This window comes from Arachis duranensis, chromosome 9, assembly GCF_000817695.3.
Source record: "Arachis duranensis cultivar V14167 chromosome 9, aradu.V14167.gnm2.J7QH, whole genome shotgun sequence".
Taxonomy (NCBI): Eukaryota; Viridiplantae; Streptophyta; class Magnoliopsida; order Fabales; family Fabaceae; genus Arachis; species Arachis duranensis.
The window spans coordinates 109,041,630-109,060,419 of NC_029780.3; the positions used below are offsets into that span (position 1 = coordinate 109,041,630).

At 38.9% G+C, this 18,790-nt stretch overlaps 4 protein-coding genes across 8 annotated transcripts; 3 read left to right on the forward strand and 1 right to left on the reverse strand.

Moving 5' to 3' along the window:
• Positions 1-8,033: 8,033 nt before the first annotated feature.
• On the reverse strand, positions 8,034-9,118 carry LOC107467025 (E3 ubiquitin-protein ligase ATL6-like). Its single transcript, XM_016086031.3, has one exon. It carries the CDS (start codon positions 9,066-9,068, stop codon positions 8,034-8,036), a length of 1,035 nt encoding a protein of 344 aa, XP_015941517.1. The 5' UTR covers positions 9,069-9,118.
• A 379-nt stretch (positions 9,119-9,497) lies between these two features.
• On the forward strand, positions 9,498-12,942 carry LOC107467027 (protein phosphatase inhibitor 2). 3 transcript variants are annotated; one of them, XM_052254075.1, is made up of 5 exons: positions 9,498-9,633; positions 11,101-11,164; positions 11,343-11,455; positions 11,789-11,965; positions 12,487-12,942. In XM_052254075.1, the coding sequence occupies exons 2-5, from the start codon at positions 11,160-11,162 to the stop codon at positions 12,657-12,659; spliced, it is 468 nt and encodes a 155-aa protein (XP_052110035.1). In that variant the 5' UTR covers positions 9,498-9,633; positions 11,101-11,159; the 3' UTR covers positions 12,660-12,942. The 3 variants fall into 3 exon arrangements, with proteins under 3 accessions (XP_052110035.1, XP_015941519.1, XP_015941520.1); XM_016086033.3 differs by lacking the exon at positions 9,498-9,633 and adding an exon at positions 9,646-9,805; XM_016086034.3 differs by lacking the exon at positions 9,498-9,633 and adding an exon at positions 9,646-9,800.
• A 115-nt stretch (positions 12,943-13,057) lies between these two features.
• Positions 13,058-14,164, forward strand: LOC107467026 (uncharacterized). The gene is made up of 2 exons (XM_016086032.3): positions 13,058-13,295; positions 13,328-14,164. Exon 2 carries the CDS (start codon positions 13,419-13,421, stop codon positions 14,025-14,027), a length of 609 nt encoding a protein of 202 aa, XP_015941518.1. The 5' UTR covers positions 13,058-13,295; positions 13,328-13,418; the 3' UTR covers positions 14,028-14,164.
• A 1,549-nt stretch (positions 14,165-15,713) lies between these two features.
• Positions 15,714-17,186, forward strand: LOC107466905 (uncharacterized). 3 transcript variants are annotated; one of them, XM_052254685.1, is made up of 3 exons: positions 15,714-16,086; positions 16,343-16,428; positions 16,865-17,186. In XM_052254685.1, exons 1-3 carry the CDS (start codon positions 15,815-15,817, stop codon positions 16,915-16,917), a joined length of 411 nt encoding a protein of 136 aa, XP_052110645.1. In that variant the 5' UTR covers positions 15,714-15,814; the 3' UTR covers positions 16,918-17,186. The 3 variants fall into 3 exon arrangements, with proteins under 3 accessions (XP_052110645.1, XP_020986825.1, XP_015941398.1); XM_021131166.2 differs by having other exon boundaries at positions 15,714-16,070; positions 16,865-17,185; XM_016085912.3 differs by having other exon boundaries at positions 15,714-16,070; positions 16,328-16,428; positions 16,865-17,180.
• The last annotated feature ends 1,604 nt before the right edge of the window (positions 17,187-18,790 follow it).

Below are 18,790 nucleotides of genomic sequence, written 5' to 3' on the forward strand. Positions count from 1 at the left end.
GGCACGATGATCCCGTGGTGATAACTATGATCCTAGCCAATGCCCATCTCCACCGAACTCTAGTGGACCAAGGAAGCTCGGCGGACATTCTCTTCAAACCTGCTTTCGACAAGCTTGGGTTAGATGAGAAAGAATTGAGAGCCTACCCCGACACCCTATATTGATTAGGGAACACGCCAATAAAACCACTAGGATTTTTACCCCTTCACACCACTTTCAGAAAAGGGGAAAAATCAAAGACTCTAAGTATAGACTTCATAGTCATTGATGAAGGGTCAGCCTATAATGCCTTAATTGGCAGGACTACCCTTAATCGGCTCGGAGCAGTGGTATCCACTCCCCACCTCTGCATGAAATTTCCGACCTCAGCGGGAATAGCAACGGTGAGAGGAGACCAAAAATTGGCGAGGAAATGCTACAATGAAAGCCTAAGTCTGAGAGGAAAAGGCAAAGAAGTCCACACTATAGAGCTCGGTGGCACAAGGGCCAGAGAAGAGCTGCGACCTCAACCGGGAGGAAAAACCGAGGAGATACAAGTCGGTGGAGAGGAAGGAAAAAACACTTACATAGGAGCCAACCTAGGGGAGACCCTAAAACAAGGGTTGGCTGAACTCCTAAGAGCTAATTTCGACCTCTTCGCTTGGAAGGCTTCCTCGAATGCCCGGGATTGATCCCAAGCTCATGTCCCACAAACTCTCGGTTTACCCAGGGTCCCGACCTGTACAACAAAGAAGACGCAAGCTCGGCACAGAGCGAGCCCTAATAGTAGAAGAGCAAGTACAGGCGCTCCTGGAAGCGGGCTTTATTAGAGAGGTCAAGTACCCAACATGGCTAGCCAATGTAGTGCTAGTCAAAAAACAGAATGGTAAATGGAGAATGTGCGTCAACTATACCGACCTAAATAAGGCATGTCCTAAGGACCCTTATCCCCTACCAAGTATTGATACCTGTCCTAAGGACCCTTATCCTCTACCGAGTATTGATACCCTGGTAGACTCCAGTTCAGGGTACCAATACCTATCATTCATGGACGCCTACTCGGGATATAATCAAATTCCGATGTATGAGCCCGACCAGGAGAAAACATCATTCATCACACCCAGAGCCAACTATTGCTACGTGGTCATGCCATTCGGATTAAAGAATGCAGGCGCCACATATCAAAGGTTGATGAATAAAGTGTTTTCCCCCCACCTGGGGAGCCTAATGGAAGTATATGTCGACGACATGCTAGTAAAAACCAAGGAAGAAGTCGACCTCTTAACCAACCTCTCACAAGTCTTTGACACCATAAGGTCGCATGGGATGAGACTAAATCCTGCAAAATGCGCCTTCGCGGTGGAAGCAGGAAAATTTCTAGGATTTATGCTAACACAAAGAGGGATTGAGGCCAATCCCAATAAATGTGAACACAAAGAGGGATTGAGGCCAACCCCGATAAATGTAAAGCCATCCTAGAAATGAAAAGTCCGACTTGTTTGAGAGAAGTCCAGCAGCTCAATGGCCGGCTTGCAGCCCTCTCCAGATTTTTGGCAGGATCGGCACTAAAATCCCTTCCACTATTTTCCTTATTAAGAAAGGGATGCCCATTCGAATGGACTCCGGAATGCGAGGAGGCGTTCCAAGAGTTCAAAAGGTTTTTAAGCCAACCTCCTATCCTAACCCGACCAGTACCAGGACAAGACCTCGTTCTGTACCTATCCGTAGCAAACAAGGCTGTCTCGTCGGCCTTGATAAAGGAAAACGAGGTCGGACAACACCCAGTCTACTTCACCAGTAAGGTCTTGCAAGGCCCTGAACTAAGGTACCACAAATTAGAAAAGTTTGCCTACTCCTTAGTGATAGCCTCACGAAGGCTACGACCTTATTTTCAAGCTCACACAATAAGAGTCCGTACAAACCAACCCATGAAGCAAATCCTCCAAAAGACGGATGTTGCAGGGAGAATGGTTCAATGGGCAATAGAGTTCTCCGAGTTCGACTTGAGATACGAAACTCGGACAGCAATTAAAGCCCAATGTCTCGCCGACTTCGTTGCAGAATATGCAGGGGATCAAGAGGATAAACCGACTACATGGGAACTCTATGTAGACGGATCCTCCAACAAAGCAGGAAGCGGTGCAGGCATAATATTAGTAGATGAAAGAGGAACCCAAATAGAGGTTTCCTTAAAATTTGAATTTCCGACTTCAAATAATCAGGCAGAATACGAAGCCTTGATAGCCGGACTAAAATTGGCAGAAGAAGTCGGTGCTACAAAAGTGATGATATACAGGGACTCACAGGTGCTGACCTCCCAAATAGGCAGAGAATATCAGGCAAAGGACCCTAATATGAAGAGGTATTTGAAAAAAACTTTGGAACACCTTGGGCGCTTTGCAGAAACCGAGGTCAAACACATAACTCGGGATCTAAACAGCAGAGCGGATGCCCTATCCAAATTAGCAAGTACCAAACCAGGAGGAAACAACAGAAGCTTGATTCAAGAAACCCTCCAAGAGCCCTCGGTAGCAAAAACAGAAGATAAACAAGAAGTACTTGAGGTAGTCGATTTAAACCTCGGATGGATGAATCCCTTAGTCGAATACTTGAAATTCGACATCCTCCCTAAGGAAGAGAAAGAAGTTAAAAAGATCCAAAGGGAAGCACAGCATTACACCTTGGTGAGAAATGTCCTCTACAGAAGAGGGATATCAACACCATTGTTAAAATGCGTACCGACCTCAAGAACCACCGAGGTATTGGAGGAAGTACATAGCGGGATCTGCGGAAATCATCTCGGAGCAAGATCACTAGCCAAAAAAGTAATCCGAGCTGGATTCTACTGGCCGACCTTGCAAAAGGATGCCACAGAATTTGTGAAAAAGTGTCAACCGTGCCAGATACATGCAAATTTCCACGTGGCTCCCCCAGAAGAGCTCATTAGTATCACTTCTCCATGGCCTTTTGCAAAATGGGGAATGGATTTGTTAGGTCCTTTTCCCCAAGCGCCAGGACAAGTCAAATACTTGATCGTGGGAATAGACTACTTCACAAAGTGGATAAAAGCAGAACCATTAGCTACTATCACCGCTCAAAGAAGTCGAAGGTTCCTTTACAAAAATATCATCACAAGATACGGGATACCTTATTCCATTACTACGGATAATGGAACCCAATTCACCGACGCTACCTTCCGAAGCTTAGTAGCCAGTATGAAAATTAAACATCAGTTCACCTCGGTAGAACACCCACAAGCCAATGGGCAAGCCGAGGCAGCCAACAAAGTCATACTGGCAGGACTAAAGAAGAGACTACAGGAAGCAAAGGGAGCTTGGGCTGAAGAGCCCCCTCAGGTGTTATGGCCTTATAGGACAACCCCCCAATCCGCCACAGGAGAAACACCCTTCCGACTAGTATACGGCGTAGAAGCCATGATTCCTATAGAAATCAATGAGCAAAGCCCAAGGGTAATTCTCCACGACGAAGTCGGAAATGTACGGGGACACAAAGAGGAGCTCGACTTGCTCCCCGAAGTCCGAGAAAATGCCCAGATAAGAGAAGCAGCATTGAAACAAAGAATGACTACCAGGTACAACAAGAAAGTCATTCGAAGAACATTTGCCTCGGATGACTTGGTCCTAATCAGGAACAACATTGGAATCAACAAATCGGGAGAAGGAAAGCTCGCCGCAAATTGGAAGGGACCATACAAAATCAAAGAAGTGCTAGGGAAGGGTTATTATAAGGTAACCGACCTGAACGGCGCTGAGCTACCAAGGTCGTGGCATGCTTGTAATATGAAAAGGTACTACAGTTAAAAGCGAACTCTACTCCCTGATGTACTCTTTTCCCAACTTCATGATTTTTTCCCAAAAGGGTTTTTTCTGGAGGAGGGTTTTTAACGAGGCATCATAGTAGGGGCTAAGGGAAAATAGGCTATCAAGACCCTTAGTAGCAAGAAGGTACCTCCCCAATTAATAAAGATCTTTTTCATTTACAATATCTCTTATAATATCCTTCTTTATTTTTTCTAAGTTTTTCTACGAAACACGCCGACTTAAGCTCGACAAAACGTGAAAATCCCATGAACCGACCTAAATGGTCGTCAGGATAAAACGACCAGGTACAAGTCGGCGTAAAGAGGTTGTATAAGTTGATCGTGAAAAACTCGGGAACAATCCGACTCCTAAGTCGAAATGAGAACCCGAGTAAAACAAGCTCGGAAACATTCCGAGTAGACGAAAAACGCATCACAAAAATAACCTAAGTCATAAAAACTCGCTAAAGCAAAGTTGAGTATAAAGGATAGCAAAAAGAGATTGAAAAACCTGAGAAAAGTTTAAAGGCTGCATAAAAGCCCTTAAACGAAAAGGCTTGGAAAAACAAAGACAAGCCAATAGGAAAGGTTTTCAGAGAAAAGATCATAAGGGCGTCAAAAATTGAAAAGCATGCACGCATAAGGTAACTTAAAACCCTTGTCCAAAAAAGGGCATTTATTTTGTTAATCTAAACCCTTATTCAAAAAGGGTACTCGCCGAAATATTTTGTTTACGGCCTAAAAAGGCCAAGAGAAAATTGTTCACACGACCACCAAACAACATATAAATAAGTCTAAAAAAGGGGGGACTCACAGGCCAAGCCCCCTTATAGCCATGAAAAATAAAGTCATTTTTTCAGAGGAGTAGACGGATCACCACCGCCAGAACCAGGAGGAGGAGGAGGAGGAGAGGTGATCGCTCGGGCACCACCGGACCTAGCCCGGGACTTTGCCTTAGCCTCCTGAACTCTTTGGTAAGACTCCTGAGCATTCTTCCTTGCCATATCTACAAGAGAAACAACTAACAAAAGTTACAAGTCGGTAACACTCAAGTCGACAGAAACAAGTCGGAAATAGGAAAATGCATTTACTACCTAGTTGCGACCGAACAAAGGTCGGCGTCCCCTGGAGGATTTTCCTAGTATCCAAGTATGGGGCCCTCCCCCACGCTTCTCGGAAAAACCCCACAATGGCCGCCTCCACCTCGTCCAGGTCATCTAGACCATACTTTTCACAAGGGGAGGCCTCCAGCCAATAAAGGGGAAAGCGAGGGGAAAAATGCTCATCCAGGAAAAAGGGGTGGTGACCCTCTACAGCTTGCACTTTGAAAAAATAGTTTTTGAAGTCATGGAAGGATTCGTCAAAAAGGGTGAAAATCTTCCGACCTTGTATGGCTCGGAAGGATACCCATTGCTCTTTGTTGTTTAGCCCACTAAAGGGCTTAGTCATATGAAAAAGAAAGAAGAAAATCCTCAAAGAGGTCGGAAAGTCCAAAGCATGGCTAACAAACTGATAAATCTTCAGAAAACCCCAAGAATTGGGGTGAAGTTGAGTAGGGGCAACTCGACAGTGGTGTAAAACAGATATTTCAAAACCCGAGAAAGGAAGAAAAACACCCAAGCGGATGATCATACATTCATACATAAAGAAAAAATGAGGGGCCGCCTCATTAACTCTCCCAAAACAAACCCGGTCTTCCGGACCCGGGGTTATCAACTCATATTTTGGCTCGTCCTCCTCCGAAGTACAAAGCCTGTGATGAGTACGAAGATGAGTGATAAACTCAGCATCGACCAGGGATTCCTCCCCAAGGACCGTGACATCAACCCACTGAGAAAGAACATCTACAGAAGCCATTTTTTCTTTATATAATGAAAGGTGACAGAAACCTACAAAAGGAAAAAAGAAAAGGAAAATCAAAAAACACGGTCCCTAAAGAGGAGAGATACGAAGCCAGAATCTACAGACCATCCTATCCACCCACAAAACAAACACATGCAAACATAAGGCATGACGTGAAAGAAGTAAAACTAACCTTGATCCGAAAAGTGGAGGTTGGAAAGAGCGGAAATCTTCGAGCACAAGAATACATCACGAGCAAGGAAAGAGGAAGTTTGAAAGATTGCAGAAACAGAAAATTGAAAGAGAGGGAAAGCATTTATAAACATGCTAAGGGGCATAATGGTAAAAGCGGAGCAGTCATTAATGAGATTGCACCGTTACCAAAGCCCTCAATCCCTAAACGCTTATAAATATTTAAATTTTATTATAAAAAATAAATTAGATAAAAATTAAATATTAAATAAAAAATACCATAAAATTGATCATTATAAAAACATTGAATGATCAATTCTGAAGATTTTACTCTAACAAATAAATCAATTTTGAGTTCATTTTTCAGTAGAGTAATTATTCAGATTGGACATTTTAGTACTGTTCATACCCTGGCCCAACGATAAAGGCCCAGGTCCAAATAAAAGGCCTAATCTGAAGGATTAAGCCTAGCTAAGTACCGACCTTCAAGTAAGAAGTCGGTATCAGCCACGACTTGCTCTAAAGAAGTCGGACTTGAGATTAACTGGCAGATAAACACTCATTCAAATGAGTAACCGCCCCTAAAATCTCTCTAACCGCTTCATAAAGCCATATCTTAACCTCCCCAAGATAATGGGACGGTTAACACCCTAAAGATACGGCACTACTCCAACGGTGGTTATTGGCTCACCACTATAAATACACTGACACCCCTCAGGTATCTCTAAGCCCAATACTCTCTAGACCTGCTCACACTCTTGCTAACTTAGGCATCGGAGTGTCTTTGCAGGTACCACCCCCCATTCACTCACGTGCATAAGTCGGAAGGAGGCTCCAGCGTGCAAACCAACTCGGAGCTCACCATCTTTCGGACATTGGGCCATCCCGCGCCATCTATTCTATTAATCTCCGGTTACCCACCGTAACAGGTACCTACGTTAACTGTGGCTATAGGTGACTAGTAATTGACCATTTAATAAAAATGTGACATTTGTCATGGTCCAAATTAACATAAGCATGCTTATAGCTAATCTAAGGTAGATAAACACAAATTTTTTAGCGATGGTGAGGTCGAGATCCAAGAGCCCCTTGTATGACATGACTTCGTAGTCCACTACAGAAGAAGAATCGAAGTCGTTGCATTGCCTATGAGACACATCTCGCTGGTGGCTTATTCTCGATCCGTCGCACAATGTAACATTTTAAAAAACATGATAGGACGCGCAGCTGTGAACGCCATGACTGCAGAAGTAAAGGCGGAAAAAACGGTTTCAGCGTGCACTGCGACTTGGACTGCACTGATGGTGGCGGTGGCGGCAACCGCGAAGATGAATCAAGCGTGCTACTCTGACTCGGGCTACATGTGTTGTTAATGTGAACGAAGTTGTTGCTGTTGTTCAGAAGCTCCTCCGCCATCGGAACATTGGTCTTCGCCTTGGCGCTGTGGATGTCTCTTGCCGCTGCGTCGTACGCACGCGCTGTCCCCTCTGCAATTTCGAAAGTTCTGAGTCAGACGTGCGTCTTGTCGGGGTCATGGATCTGGACGGCGTCCATGGCAGTTTCCTAACACCTCTGTAACAGATTTCTTTGGCGTGACTGTTTAACAAATTTATCGCGATTAAAGTAATCATAATCCAAGTCAAAACCATCTCCCTTCCAACTGTCAAACTCTCATAGATTCTATTATATCTAGCCACTATAGTCACGAAACAAACAAGCCACCTACTGACTAATGTAAATAATTTTTTTTTATTCTTTTCTATTCCAAAATCCAAACTAAACCACCCATCAAATTTTATCCAAAAAATGTTATTATAGCAACTCAAATCTTACATTAATCGCACCTTAATCAAGTTAAATTAAGGGATTAGCGAAGATTTTTGTAGGCCAATAATGTCCACAAATTAAATCCAGAAAATAGTGCACCGTAAAATTTCCACAAATGGAACAAAAAGATATATATTGCTCTCCTCTTATCCTTTCTGGCATTCATATTCATATTTTTACATATTTGCTAATTGCTACCGTTCAATATCAGTAAGCTATTAAAAGCGAATATATCCAAAAACAAAAAACTAATGATTCGACTAAAAAAATTAAAATTAAAATAATAAAAAAAAAACCTAGCTGATTCATAATGTGGCTACCATGGGGTGTTCACAGAGAGAGCAGCATGAGCAGAAATTGATACTCTCACTACTCACTGACCTCCATTATTCTTCCATACTCTTCCCTTCCCTGTAACAGAGCTCTGACACTTCTTACCTCTGCTGCTACCTCCTTCCGTGTCACTCCAACACAATCCTTTCTTCGAACTCTCCGCCGCGTTGTAGCTCGCCGAACGCTGCGTCATCATCACCCCATGGTTCACCATAATGTACCTCCTCACATCCTCCGGCAACCTCAGCGTATACCTCTCCATACACTCTCCTGCCTCCACCACCGAGTGCCCCGTCGTATTCGACCTCTTCAGAACCCTCCCCTTCCCACCAAGCTTCCCTTTTGCCGCTCTTTCCGGCATCCCTTTATCTTCTTCGTTGTTCCGCTGTCCCTCACTCGCGTCACGCGCCAACGGGCTCCCCTCAATTATGCTCTCGCCACCCACGCTCTGTTCTGCTCTGTTTCCAGAACCGTCTTCTTCGTGTTCTTCTTCTCCGTAGCCGCTCAATTGTGTTATCACCGAAATGGCGACTTGGGAGGGATGTTGGTTGAGATTGGCGCGGCAAACGGGGCAGGTGACGTGGGAAGAGAGCCAGGCGTCGATGCAGGGAGGGTGGAACACGTGGTTGCAGTGTGGAAGCAGCCGAAGAGTGTCGTTGCCGGCGAACTCGGTGAGGCAGACGGCACACTCTAGCGGAGCTTCTTTGCGGATTCTGAGGTCCTTGATGCTGGAATAGAACACGATGGGGAAGGTTTCGAGGATGTCGGGGCTGATGCCGCCGTTGCAGCAGGAACAGCGCAAGTGTGTGATATTGCTCTGCTGTTGAGTAAAGTACGGCTCTGTGCAGCGGCGGAGGAAGGCTACGAACGCGGCGACGAATATGAAGGTTCCGAGGATGGTGGCGATGAAGAGGACGGTTGAAGGGTCCCGGGGGTTGTGGTTGGAGGAAAGCGGTTTCACCGGCTGGAGCGGGGACTGTGCCTCTGTGCCATTGCCATGCTGATGGAGAATGAGAATGAGCATGAGCATGAAGTGCAAGTGTAACGGTTTAGGTTTGAATTTGGATTCAAGCATAGCTCCTTTTTTTTTTTTTTCAAGTTTGTTGTGTTTGGGTTTTTGACCAATTTCAGAGGATCAAGGAAGTACGAAGGAAGGAAGGAAGGAAGTAGTTATATTTATATCAGAATGCATCCTGAACTGAACGCCGCACTTTCACTTTTCATGGAATACAAAACAGAACCAATTTAATTTAATTAACATGGCTGTCATTTCTTTCTCATCAAGCAAATTTTATTTTTGAGAACTGGTATGTTTTCAATAAAAAAAGTGTAAATATAAGACTATTAGATGAAAAAAATACAATAAATATTATTTGATATTCTCAGGCGTTTATACTTCATACATTTTGTTTATAATTATTAGTGGATTGAATACATTATTGATTCGCTTTTTTATTTCTTATCATTTTTAAAAATTTAATAATTAATAATTCTCTTTTTATATAGATCTATATAATAATTCCAAAAAAAAATTAGCCTTATGTTATTATTTTTGTGACTAATATGACAACTGTTTTATACTTTTATTGGCATGTGCAAAGGAAGTGGTTCCACCTAATCCCCGCAATTTCAATTTTCAGGTAAAAACTAAAAACTTTTCTCTCTCTCTCTCTCTCTCTCTCCAGCAATTTGTTTCCCGAGAAAATGCGAGAAAAAATGCTACTTCATGTTTTGCCTTTATCATTTTAGCCGCTGTCTGGGGATGCTCTTTACTTGATTCTTAGATTTTATTCAACCAAACTTCTAAGTGAGGTTTTATCTCCGCCCGATCTACAATTGATTTTCCCCTCTTTCTGTTGCTTTGTCTTTTCCTACCTTTTCTGTAAGCTAGATCGTGATTAGGGTAATCATTCAAATGTGTTAAATCGGTGCCTAACACCGTACTTGTTTCGACAATGAAGCAATTGCCATTTGCTTATTATGTTAAGTGGACTCATGATTATGGAATTTTACCATTGTGCGGCGTCCTGCAAATTGAAATGGAGTTGGAAATGGAAATGGCTTGTTTGAATATGCTTGCATGCTTTTGCTTGTTCATTCTTGCCACAATTTCATGTTTCATTGGGATATTCTGCATTTCTGTGTTATTCAATTGCTTTGTGATTTATGTGATAATATTTTGTTTTCTCGCTCTTTAATTTTGTGAAATGCAAGCATCTTATCAATGAACTGTGCACTACCCCAAAGGTTTGCCCATTAGGGTTTGACTGTATATTACCCTCATGAAATGTAATCCTTTTTGCCAGCATGGGATATGATGTCTAGTGTTTTGCCTTGGTAATGTTTTGGTATTGAATTCTGTTAGAATGACTATTAACTGCGTTTCTTACCTGGAAGAGTTTGTTTGAGATATTATGAATGCAAGATATTATAAATTGATGGTAGTGTAGTTTTCCAACTTCTTCTGGACTAAGATCTTGAGAATAGTAAAGGTTTCATATATAAGAGTGTTGCATTGTCAAAGGCTGTATTTTCTTTTAACCACTATGGCTGCCACAGTAGAGTAGTAGAAACTTGTAAATCATTTATACTTGAATATGGCTGCAGTATTACTTCCATTGTAGTAGCAGCTCTCAATTTATGTCTGGTTTTCTTCACCCTTCGGTTTCTGTTTGCACATCAACTTGTCAATCTAATTTTCTTGTATTCGTTTCACTAATATTCACTGCCAGTTTGTTATATAACTTTCTTTTTATATATATGATATAATTGATCCAGTTCATATATTTCATCTTAATGTCTATATACATTCACACTGTTGTTCCTCGTAGAAGTAATTATCCAAGTTAGGTGATCAGACTTGGCCTCATAGTTTTTGGTATGGTTGGGTTTCCATGTGTTCACCATTTGCTGCTGCAAGATCAAATTATCAGTGTTTATATGTTTGTAGTGGTTGTGGACATTCTTTAACTTGTCCAGGGTGTTATTTCTTCATTGCTTCTGCATGCTCTCTCTTTATTTTACGTTATTTTATCTCGTCAAAGTTTGTGTTTTTGAATGTCAGGGTATTAACATATAAACTGGTTTTTGTCCTTCCGGTTTATCAGTTCACTTTGGGGAATAACTGCATGCATTTGGCGTTTGAAGAACCCATTCATCTACCAAAATGAAGTACTACTACCAATCTTCCTTTTTCGTTAATTTTCTTATTTAATGTGGGAAATGAAATTTAAGTTGAATTCTTTGGATTACTCTAATTTGTGTATCTGGTGAGCTAAGAATTCTGTTCATGTGGAATGAATGGCTAAGTCTGAATATCTTGAATATTTCATTTGTTATCACATTGCAGATCACGTGTAAGATGGGATGAGGCTAACATTGTAGAAATTGAATCAACCAAACCCGTGAGGCAGAAAATTACTGAGCCGAAGACTCCGTATCACCCTATGATTGATGATGAAGGCATGGAAAGAACACTGTTAAAATTTCGCATTTTCTTTATCACTTTCTTGCATAGCAGAATTGGTTAAACCATTTGATATTACAACAACAACGTCTTGTCCCACTATGTGGGGTTAGTTACATGAATCGAACTGTTTGATATTAGAGAAGAAATATTCTTCTACTTTAATATTGCATCTGTTATTCTAAAAACATAACTAACTGTTAAGGAAGTTTGAAATGGATCCTAAAATTTGTTTGGTGGTTTTAATGTTATCTCAAGCATGTCTTTCAGTCTAGATTAAAAGTCACTTATGTGCGGCTACATTTGATCTGAACAACCAAATCTTTTAGATTCTCCATCTCCCATAAGAGGAAGCTTTGAGGAATGTGTTGATGGTGAACATTGTGAAACAAATGCCGTATCAGCCTTTGATGATGCGGCTTCTGGTAGCAGAAAAGGCACAAAAGAGTCTGATGGCTGGACGTCGTCAGAGGATGAGGCAGAAGCAATGGAACAAGATGATGATGGTAATATTAAATCTTCATTTGTTGTGACAAAGATATGAACCTTCTATCCATTTTATTGCAACCACCACTTTTTCTATCTGCTTGTGCTTTTTATTAGTGAGATTCCGGTATTGATATTCAATTTCCGATCCAAATAATTCAAATCTTTCTATAGTTTACCCTATCACCTTAATATGTATAATCAATTACGACATGTAATAAATGTGAATGGCACTGCACAAGCATAGCAAGCTGCTAGTTGCTGTATCCAATTTCAAAACTTCGGTAAATCAAGAATTGTATGTTACTGGACATCATATTTATCACCAATTTTTTATTTTAATTTAACTTTGTTGCACAAGACAGCTATAAGAAATGCTTGATTACAAGTTGGTGCATTTGACCCTTACCAAGAGCTTCTTTTGGGCATTTCATTTCTTGATCCCCTCTGGGCTATATGTGTGTGTGTGTGTTTTAACTGATTGATTACTTTATCTATTGTAACCTGAATTTTTTTTCCCTTGGCTGGGATTCTGAAACAGATAAGAATTTGAGTTTTAAAGAGCAGAGAAAGGCCCACTATGATGAATTCCTCAAAGTTAAAGAGCTGAGGCAGAAGGCTTCTCTTGTAGAGGATGAAAGTGACGAGGATAACAATGCCGAGCTAACCAAGGGGAAGGGGAGCAGTGACAAATCTGCAGTGAGTGCTAGCTGAAGGGACTGTGACATCACCGGGTAAAGGAAAAGATCGACCATTCAATACCTCAAACTAATGTTTCTTACACAGTGATCAACAAATAAAACCCACTCTCTGGTTTCGTTATTCATTTCATTCTGTGGGCAGGACATAACAGAACGATTTCACTGTAATCCTTGTGTCATTTGTGTGTAAATAGTTCATCCTTTTCCACATGCCGATACCGTCTGTTTATCTTTTATTTTCTTTTTGTGGGATCACTACACACTATATTATTTATCCAAAGACAAAAATTGCATCATCCGTACATACTCCTGTATGACTCACTACTCACTGGGAAGCATTACTGCAACAAGATTTCTTAAGGTATTATTTAGTTGATCCGGACTCCAATTGGCTTCTTTAAGAAGTAAAGATTGAGGTAAGTTGCTTTGATGTATGAATTTGGCATCAGGTTTAGCTTAGCTTGTTCACATGCACGTTTTTGTCTCCAGTCTCCGGATGTAGGAGGTCATCATATTTATCCATCTTGGCATCATTTTAGTGCTATGTTTGGCTTAATAAGACAATCCGGCTCATCAGTCATCTTATGGGGGTGGTACAATGTCATTTTCCCATCCTTGCTTTTTTATGTGGAACAAATTTTTTGCCAATATTATCTATTCAAATATCATATTTAAAAAAACAATATTTTAAGAGTTAAGATTCATTAAGGATAGAAATAGAGAGCAGAAACTCTCGGTTCTAGGCGCAATAGGCCCGCGAAGAAGAATAAGGATGGAATCTACTCAATCTAGGTCCGATGAAGCAGGTTCAATGGCCGCAGAAATCTGCAGCCAAATAGCATCCATATTCTCAAAGCCCACCCACCCGTACCCGCCCCCGCTTGACGTCTTGGTCAACGAGCTCACCGCCGTAGCCTCTCGAAAAGCCCGCGTTTTCCTCTACGGAGTGGGCCGCGAGGGCCTCATGCTGAAGGCCCTCTGCATGCGCCTGGCTCACCTGGGCCTACAGGCCCACCTGGTGTTCGACATGACCACTCCTCCCATCGCTCCCGGCGACCTGTTGGTGGCCTCCGCCGGCCCCGGGGGGTTCTCCACCGTGGAGGCCATATGCAGCGTGGCCCGATCCAACGGCGGGAGGGTCCTCCTGCTGACGGCCCAGCCGGAGAGGGGGTCATGCGTGAGACACGCGAATGCGGTGGCTTACGTGGCAGCGCAGACGATGGCGGATGATGAAGAGGGTGAGGGGAATGAGTTGCTTCCGATGGGGAGTTTGTACGAAGGGGCTCTTTTTGTGGTGTTCGAGATGGTTGTTTACAAGCTTCGAGAGGCGTTGGATCAGACCCCTGAAGCCGTTCGATCTCGCCACACTAATCTTGAGTGAATTTAAGTGTCAATGTGTCATGTCCATGTCACTATTTGGGTCATATCTTCATCTGCTCACCCCAAATAAATGTACCCAGTGTTCTATAAGGTTCTTGATATCAATTAAGCAGCTAAGTACGCACCATTAGTAAGATATTTTATAAGTTCTTTTACCCAAACTACTCATCAACCATTTTACTGTGAAAATAGTTCTATTTTTTCTCTCAAATGCCATGTAATAGGCAGTACATAGAGGCCATGAATTCTTCGAACGACTTTTGGTTTCTTTTGACAAAATAAATAAACAAATATTTGGTAGGGTGCCAAAAAACGATGGCTCCCATATCACTAAAATTAAATAATCTCCTATCCTTTGCATACATAAATAGCAGCATAGCACAGCTCGGTTATACTTCATATCACATTTTAAAATAATGATTCCTTACACAAATTTATACAGAAAAATAAATAAATAAATAAATTGTCACTTTTAAAATCATAGTCAAGATTCGTAAGTCTCAAGATATTTTGAACGATATTCCCCTCCTATTCGCCCTCCATACAAATTTCTTTACGTAGACAAAAAGCTTAACTCAAGAATCTCTCCCTTTCCACTGCTTCTCGCTCTTCTCTATATATTAGTAGTAATTCTTCCATCAATAAATCATAAAAATACATTATTGACCGTTCAATTGAAGTATAATGCAATAATATACTAGGATTATAGTGTATGGTGTGTCTTTTGACTTTTCAGATTTCTTTATTAGAAGCAACTAATAACACTAGCTGGTTCAATTAGATATAGTCTAATTTGCGTGTAAATAACTAAAATGATAAATACTATGAATTATAGGAAATAGTATTTAATAGATCATCAAACATTATTGATAATTGTTGAATATGTAAACTAGGTGTTTGTTTTGCACTTATTTTTGTTAGTCAGAATCAATTTGTTAGGAGAAGTAAATTTTTAACAAAATTTATTAGAAATACTTTTAATAAGCTACTAAATATAAATTATTTTACGTTACTAAAAAATAAATTCGGATTCAATTAATTTTATAAAAGTGAAAAACTAAACACATAATTTGGATTTTCATCATATGAAAATGTGTTCTATTATTAGTTAAGAGAGATGCCATTTTGAGATTTTCACATTTTTTACACTATATATTACCTTCTCTTTTAATCAATGTTTGGATAAATCATAATGAATATATTTTCGGTGCATTAATGACTAAATATTTAGAAGTTCATCCATATTTATTGCTTAATATAATCTCTTATATATATTAAAAGTGAAGCAACTATCATGACTACTGGATATTATCATTTGAAGATATATATCTTGATTATATATCTCCGCCTTGTCATTATCATATGTGCTACTGTTGATAGTAGCTGGCTTACTTTATGTTAAACAGACGATTTTACGTACTAATCGAAGTTTAATTTAAAAAATCCAAAAGAATTACCAACCCCTTCCATAAACTTATTAATTAAGCTTACATTATATCCTCTCTCACTCTCTCTTTCCTGACAGGTAATCAAAGTTGTCGTTTGCACGAAATGGTATTTAAGAGCATAGATCATTATTTGAGCAATAATATAGATTAAATAAACATAAAGTATCATGATATTTTTTTGTACATGCTTTGGTAATAAAGAATAAAGAACCTTTTATACATTATACATATATTGTGCCTCCTCACCTCTTCTTTCTAAGTTTTTACCACACTTTCCTCATTTCCTCTCTCTCTCTCTCCCTTCTCTCTAACAAAGCCCAATTAGCACCGTCGATCGAGAATGGAATCAATGGTGCAGGTGGCCAAGGGTGAAACGGCGCCGTTTTGGACTGAGGAGAGGCACGTGCACTTCCTCAACACCATGGAAGCCTCCTTCGTCCGCACAATGCTCCACCGCAACGGAGGGGACTACTACTCCGGTAGATGGCAGCTACTCCGGCTGGACCGCCACCTCCCGGACTCGTCGGAATCCACCTTGGACTCGGAAGAAAGCCGCAACAGCAAGATGAAGAAGAAGCATGAAGCCTCACCGTCAGGTAGGGTTCTAGAAGGGTATTATTGGACTCACCTTGACTTGACCTAAATCAAACAGCACGTAAAATCACACTCTAATCCATCCATCTATCATGGAAAATATCGAATATACCACTCAGATATTTTCTTTGCCTTTTTCATTTTCCTTTAATATTATATTATATGAAAGAAATATCTCATCTGTATATGTACTTTACTTTGAATTTTGATTCAATATATATCCTTATCTTATTTTATTTCCTTTCCTTTCACGTGACAGATTCGTTATTGACAGGTCCCCGATCCAGAACGGAGAAAAGAAGATCCATGAGAAGGAGAAGGAGATCATCGCAACTACACATTTCATCAATGGAGGAACAGGTATGTCTTTAATTAATTAATTTCTTAATTACACCCTATATATATGCACGCATATCATATGGTTACAAAATTAATTGCTTGTGCACCAACAACCACTGCACGTACTCAAAATCCAAATACATACACTTTATATTAAGAGATAAAACGTATCTGTATGTGATAACATTAACATACATTCGATATGAATGTCAACATATAAAATGTATATACAAATCAATCTAAAAAATTTAAAACAGTAATGGTATAGGAAAACAAAAAAAAAAATCGGAACTTATCTTATTTGACATTTATTAAAAATAAATTTTTAATTATTTTTTTTTGTTATCAAATATTTTTTATTTAAAATATAAATTGATGCGGGGGAAGGTGACTATGATAATTGATGACATTGTGGGGTTTGATTATGGTGAAATAATTTGGAATTATGTCCCCACAGGTGGTCCCAGAAATAGAAAATGGAGGAGCAGAAGATACTGCTTTTGTTGGTGAGCATCATAAACATTGAGTTAAGTAATCTTCATTGTTTAGTACCATCTTCCATCGCTCCTGTTCCTGCTCCCGCCGGCAAAGAAACACAGATGAAGCCTTTTTTTCCCCTTTGCATTATTATTGGTGGGCTATACTAGCTGTTAACAATTCTTTCTATCTTCTATTGTAACTTATTTTCCATGCTTATCTTGTTCCGAAGAGATAATATTTATTTATATTTGAACTCCTTTGTTTTTTTTTTGGGTGATTTAAGGGTTGTCTTTTTCTTATTGTTATAGGTAAAAAGCAATTTATGACTCTATATTGATGAGAAGATGGTAAAGTAATATAATATAGGAAAATTATCACATGTTCCACTTACTTTTATGGAACATGAAATTTTCATGTACGATCAAGTAGTGGGTATAATTTTGTCTTTTAGTATATCTCTCAATGACAAAAATATCCCTTTAGTTAAAGAACTAAAGACAAAAAAAGACAGCAGCTAAATATTGATTTTTGTAGCTTTTGCTTAATTAATTATTGCACCAGTTTTATTGGTTTTGTTTTTTAATTTTTTTTATTGGTATAATTTGATATATAATTAATGAATTTTAAACAGTGCACAACTTATTTTTTTCTTATATATAGTATAATTTTTTTTATTAATCTGATTATATGAAGATAATGAGCGACTAAAATTTGGAATTTGTATTATATTATAATTTGTTTTTATATTACGAAGCATTGAACTTAATTATGAAAATACCACAAGCAAAATGAATTTGCATTTTTGTAATAAATGATAAAATTAATATTATTTTAAAAAATTTATAGAACTTCCAAAATTTATTATCTATAATTTTATATCACATTTTAAGCTAAACCTATTAACAAAGGTATTAATACAAAGTTTGTCAAACCATTTAATTTTGTAGGTATCTAAATTTGTAAAAACTTTTCTTAAATATATCCATAACAATTTTGAGTTATAAAATGTTATTAATAACATAATCTAATAGATAATTATGAGTAACAAAAATTATAGCTTGGCTAATCACGGGTCTTGTTTAATGTATTGTCTTTACTTAATTTAATTTAAAATTTCAGAATGTATTTTTTTTATTAGAAGATATTGGTACAATTTTATAATAGGGTAAAGTACTAAATTGGTTTTGGTTTGGGCGTAATTTTGTTTTGGTTCTTAAGGTTTAAAGTGTTCTATTTGAATCCAAAAAAGTTTTATTTAGCATCAATTTAGTCCCATTGAGGTCAAAATTAAATAATTAACAAAATGTCCTACATAACAACAGTTTAAGAACAAAATTGATAATTTGGAGAACAAGTACAAGCTCCAGAAGTACAAAATCAACCATTGATACATCAATACATTTATTTATCATTTTCTTTAGTTTTATAGAAAATATTTTATTTATATTATAAAAAAATAATAAATAAATGTATTGATACATTAATGGTTGATTTTATGCCTCTAGAGCTTGTACTTGTTCTCCAGATTATCGATTTTGTTCTTTTACTGTTGTTATGTATGACATTTTGTTAATTATTTAATTTTGACCTTACTGTGGGACTAAATTGATGCTAAATGAAACTTTTTTGGATTCAAATAGAATACTTTAAACCTTAAAGACCAAAATAGAATTACGCCCAAATCTAGAGGACCAATTTAATACTTTACCCTTTATAATAATATTTAAAATATATAAATAATTATATCTCTAATATACTTTCTGACGTAATACCTTTCTTTAATTTGCATCAATTTTATCATAGTTTTTTTTTATTTGTCTCAAACTAAAGTTATTTCTTTTGGTAATATGTGTAAAAAAAAAGATTGCTTTAATTTTTGTAAACTATTTAAAATTTATTTTCA

Excerpts from the sequence above, each read along its gene's own strand:
- LOC107467025 (XM_016086031.3), bottom strand. The coding sequence starts at position 9,068 with ATGCTTGAATCCAAATTCAAACCTAAACCGTTACACTTGCACTTCATG.
- LOC107467027 (XM_052254075.1), top strand. Across the intron at positions 11,456-11,788 it reads CCCTATGATTGATGATGAAG|ATTCTCCATCTCCCATAAGA; the intron begins GCATGGAAAGAA and ends CAAATCTTTTAG. Across the intron at positions 11,966-12,486 it reads AATGGAACAAGATGATGATG|ATAAGAATTTGAGTTTTAAA; the intron begins GTAATATTAAAT and ends ATTCTGAAACAG.
- LOC107467026 (XM_016086032.3), top strand. The coding sequence starts at position 13,419 with ATGGAATCTACTCAATCTAGGTCCGATGAAGCAGGTTCAATGGCCGCA.
- LOC107466905 (XM_016085912.3), top strand. The coding sequence starts at position 15,815 with ATGGAATCAATGGTGCAGGTGGCCAAGGGTGAAACGGCGCCGTTTTGG. Across the intron at positions 16,071-16,327 it reads GCATGAAGCCTCACCGTCAG|ATTCGTTATTGACAGGTCCC; the intron begins GTAGGGTTCTAG and ends TTCACGTGACAG. Across the intron at positions 16,429-16,864 it reads TTTCATCAATGGAGGAACAG|GTGGTCCCAGAAATAGAAAA; the intron begins GTATGTCTTTAA and ends ATGTCCCCACAG.